The sequence below is a fragment of the Teleopsis dalmanni genome, chromosome 1 (assembly GCF_002237135.1).
Source record: "Teleopsis dalmanni isolate 2A chromosome 1, ASM223713v2, whole genome shotgun sequence".
NCBI classification, from domain to species: Eukaryota; Metazoa; Arthropoda; class Insecta; order Diptera; family Diopsidae; genus Teleopsis; species Teleopsis dalmanni.
Window position 1 is genome coordinate 185,613,717 of NC_051846.1, and position 4,565 is coordinate 185,618,281.

At 30.5% G+C, this 4,565-nt stretch overlaps 1 protein-coding gene across 1 annotated transcript in view; it reads right to left on the reverse strand.

The window, feature by feature from the left end:
- Positions 1–1,014: 1,014 nt before the first annotated feature.
- The window catches only part of LOC119666888 (transmembrane protease serine 9-like), a 67,501-nt gene continuing 63,950 nt past the window's right edge, over positions 1,015–4,565 (reverse strand). The window contains exon 25 of the mRNA XM_038076166.1: positions 1,015–1,139. Within this exon, the coding sequence (XP_037932094.1) occupies positions 1,015–1,139 (125 nt within the window). The remainder of the gene's footprint in view (positions 1,140–4,565) is intronic.

The following is a 4,565-nucleotide window of genomic DNA, read 5'->3' on the forward strand; positions in this document are numbered from 1 at the left end:
TACAATTTTCTTTATAGGATTACTTTAAAGAACTCTTGCTTGGAAACTTAAAATGGGAATCCAAATCATAGTTTCAATTTTAAATTGTGGTTGTAATTAAATTGTGATTCAAAATTCAATGTCTTTTTTCAATTTGATCCACTATACTGGTACAAATCCCTATTATCAACAATATTTTAACGGAAACAATATTTTAACTAAGAACTGCGTTCTTTAAAATGTTTTTCCGGTTTTCGACTACATCCAGAACTGCGGCTCATTTATGTAACTTCCTCACTTCGTAACATATTGTCGAAAAATCGTTCGAGAAAACGAAGTGCGAAATACCCATGATCAGTGGTCTTGGAATTATTTCTTATATTTAATTCTTCGTAAATAATTTCTCGGTACTGCAATAACCGGAGTCTACTGCAAGAACTCATACCCTGCCAAATCTTATGCTCATAGACAGTATTCATTAGTAACTGTTTAAAAACAAGCAGCATTGACAATATATCAGTAAGGGGTTTTTCTCAGCAACTCACATTATAACCAATAGATGGTGTTACTACAAATACTTATTTTTAAGAATTTTTATTTTCTTTTGACTCAACTTTGTATAATACAAGTAGTAGTATGCTTCTGTATACAATAGCACACAGTATATGTTACAATATTTTAAAACCGTAAAGTCCTCTATCAAAATTTCACAAAAAAATTGGAAAATTATTCATAAAAGCACAAATCGGTTTGAATTTAAGTTAACAGCTCGACACTTTTTTCTAGCGAAAAATAATTTTATGCCTTACGATGCATAAAATTTAAAAATGCGAAAAAATAAAATTACTAGAGAGTTGGACAGACATTAAATATTCGGTTAAGTCAAAGGCAGACATTCAAAGTTTACAAGAACAATTTGCAAAAAATTATGCAAAGACCTAACAAAAGTTACTTAAACGATATTTGCGCCTAAGTAGGAAAATGCAAATGCATTACTGCAATTTTTTGCTTTGTTCTGTGTTTTTTGCGAGGAAATCATGTAAGTGAAGTATATACACCAGTGCACGTAAGCTGTGGCGGCACGCAAATTGATTTGATATCACAGCAGAATGTGTTGCGTTCCAGCACTTGTAGCAACAATTGCCCGTAATAAGCATTTGCTAAAAGTGTTATGCAAACAATTTAAAAATGTGAAAGATACACAGCCGCTCGTCAGCAGAGCAGCAAAAATTAGCATCAAAGTAGACAACAATCAAGTTAATCGAAATACCGGGCCCACTGTGCTGGAAAACCGCAATTTAAATTAACTACCCAAGCACAGGCAAACGAACGCTGGGTTAGTTCATTAGGTTGGTGCATATCATATTTCAGTAGCTACTTTGGGAATGTTTGAACTACGATTACAATAGTTAACATCAGTGTAAGCTGAGCCTAGGTAGGAGATAATTAAAATTTAGTCAATAACAGAAGCTACGCTAGATGATTATGATAGAAGCTATAAGATTACGGCCTCTTAAAACGATGTGAACTTCTTGCGTATGCATACAATGTTGCCTATTCGAATGTTAATGAATCTGGAAAAAAATTTTTATTTTTCAGAATGAAACTGTTAAAATATCAGATTTAATATACTGGTAAATGAGATTAATATATACAATATAAAAAATTTCTAAATAAAGGTACAAAAAAAATTTTGTGTACAATAACAGTATAGCAGTTAAAAAACTCTACACTGATGCCATAAAAATATAGAAAATAATAGATGTGCACAAAAGAAAAGTTTTATTAATATAGTTAAACTTAAAAAATCTGAAACCTAGGCCTTATGATAATAGTAACGTAATTCTGTCATTTCAAATTGCTTCTTCATTCACTATATTATTCAGATTTGGCCCCTACTGAACAGTTTGTTTTCGCAAACCTTAAAGAAATGTTCCATGTAAAAATATATTTGCCCAATGATGTAGTCAATTCCGAAAGAAACGCTGAGTTACTGAGTTAAATCTATGAAATCAGTATGAACTCTGTTTATAGTATATTCAATATATGTATACCCTCAATTTAAATTCAGTACCATATGCATATTGTGCATAATAGAGGTTGAACTTGTTGAAACCTATAAACCTATTACGTACATATTATTTATTTTGTATATCAAATGACCCAGTTACAAGTTAATATATAATATATATAATATATATTTATATATTATATACATCAGTGGCATAACTACATTTTTTAGGCCCATAAGCAAATTCTAACTAAGGGCCTCCTACTAACATCTTTTTATACCTTTTACTCGAAAAAGTGTTAAAAGGGTATATTAGACTTGTCAAGATTTTTGTAATGCATTAAAAAAAACGTCGAAAATACCATTAAGTATATGTATAGGTACATATATACTTTTTCAGTTCAAACTACTCTCTCAGCTTTTGAACTCTTCGAATGAAACTTTACACACATACTTTTCGGGAGCGGTCCCTGTTCACTATTTGATTTGATTAAAATTGCCCTACTAATTCTTATAGATGTATGTATTTTTAATTTTCCTGACAAATGTTTCCAATCCCGAAATCCAGAACACCATTGATTTGTTTGATTAGAAAATAACCAGCTCGGGTTACAATATACTGAATCCATTAACTTTAAATAGTATAACCAAAGTCGTGGCACTGTTCCATATTTAGTTTTTAAATTAATAGTATGAATAGTATGAAGCATTGAAAGTTCTATTTTCTTGAATAGGATCCTTTAAAGATTTTCTTAAAATTTTAAATCCAACCTTGTAATTTCAACAAAATACGTTTTCTCCCACATTTGAGAGTTTATTAAAAATAAATATAATGAATACATAAATTTATAATGGGACGCCCTAAGTTCTGGGGCCCGAAAGTGTTGCTTTCAGTCGCTTCCCTGTAGTTACGCCACTGATATACATATAAAAATAGTTGAACTTTTTGAAACCTATTAAGTTTCATTCTTATATTGTACATAACATATATATATATATAGTGTACATACGAGTACGAATTCAACTTCTTCGAACCTATTAACCTAGTTAACTTGTTATTGTCTATATCGCACTACCCCGCTATAAGTTAATGTGTCAAAAAATATAAGAATTTGAACTTCTTGAAACCTGTTGGGAAATTAATATATAGTAAAAAGTTACCATAAAACTATATCCTGCTTTTACTTGATATTTAACCATGAATCTTCTTATTAAAGGTAGTTTTTAATTAAATAAAGCTGTCACTAATAAAAAGAAAATCTACTTTCTATCAATCAATCTACTTAGTTATCTACATAAGTTTCCGTTACAATTACAGTTACGAATTACAACATTTAAAGTTATCTTGTTAAAAAGGGGGAAAGGTGCATCCAGTATACAATATCGTATATAACTTTTGAATGAATTTTTTTACTTACGTTTAACCAAACCAAACCAAATTGAATTAATTACAAAAGTTACAGTAGATTTCCTTTAACAATCAACAATAATAACACCAACAACAACGTGAGAATCATCACAGCTTTGGAACCATTTAAAGTATAATTTAATTGAAGAAAAAAAGCACGGAAAGAACGTCCGGTTATGGCATGTGTGACTAACGAATACGACTAACTGAGTTAAATTGTGGCGTCAGTTCATTTCAGGTGGTTGACTTTTATTTTTCCAACACATACTCTGATTCTGTTGCCAAAGCGGAGTCGTATCGAATCACCGGCAAACTCTTCGGAGACTTCGATGTCTAAGTCTGCAGACTTAAGTGGCGTCGATCTAGAGCCCGTGTAGGAAACCGTGCTGCAAAAAAGAAATTTACGAAGCGTTAACGAAGCATTAAAGCGCGCATTTAACAAATTTACTTAAAAGTGCATAAATTTTCATGTAACTCCGTTTTCATTATTCTTATTGTTAATATTGTTGTTATTATTGTTGTTGTTGTAACTGCTATTGTTATCATTAATAAAAATAAAGTTTAAAGCAAAATGCTCTTATTATAATAAACGGAACAGTTAGGCGTGAAGTAATAAAGTCTCCTGTTTTGATGATGACTTAAACGAAACTCTGTTAATTAACATGCACTCAGTTTTAATAACAACATTTAAAAAGAGAACATATTTGCTTAGTCATGTCAAATATCTTCTGTCCATGCTTCCATTTACTGACATAGTTTCCTATTGCATTTTGTGTGACTCCAAAGTCACTAATGCTTAATCATAAAATTTTGATCAACACATCTGAACTTCATTGCAATTAACATAAATTTCACTTAAGCTATGAAAAAAATATTTTTTTTTTATTTTGATACGATTGATTAAATTATGACTTTATCTTCATTGTCAATTTTAATTTAGCAATCGATTTTATCGCCTTCTTCCATGTTCTGTATGTGCTATCCCGCGGCCTTTTTGCGTACATTAACAAAATTAAATTTCTTTAAATTTGAATTTCATATGCAATTGCACTTCGACAAAGCTTCTTAGTTGCGTCCAACTAAAGTTTTCTCATTTTCTTCAATTTTTTCCTCTTTTTTTTGTGTTGGTAATACTTTTGTATTTACTCGTCAAATAGCAACTTTTAA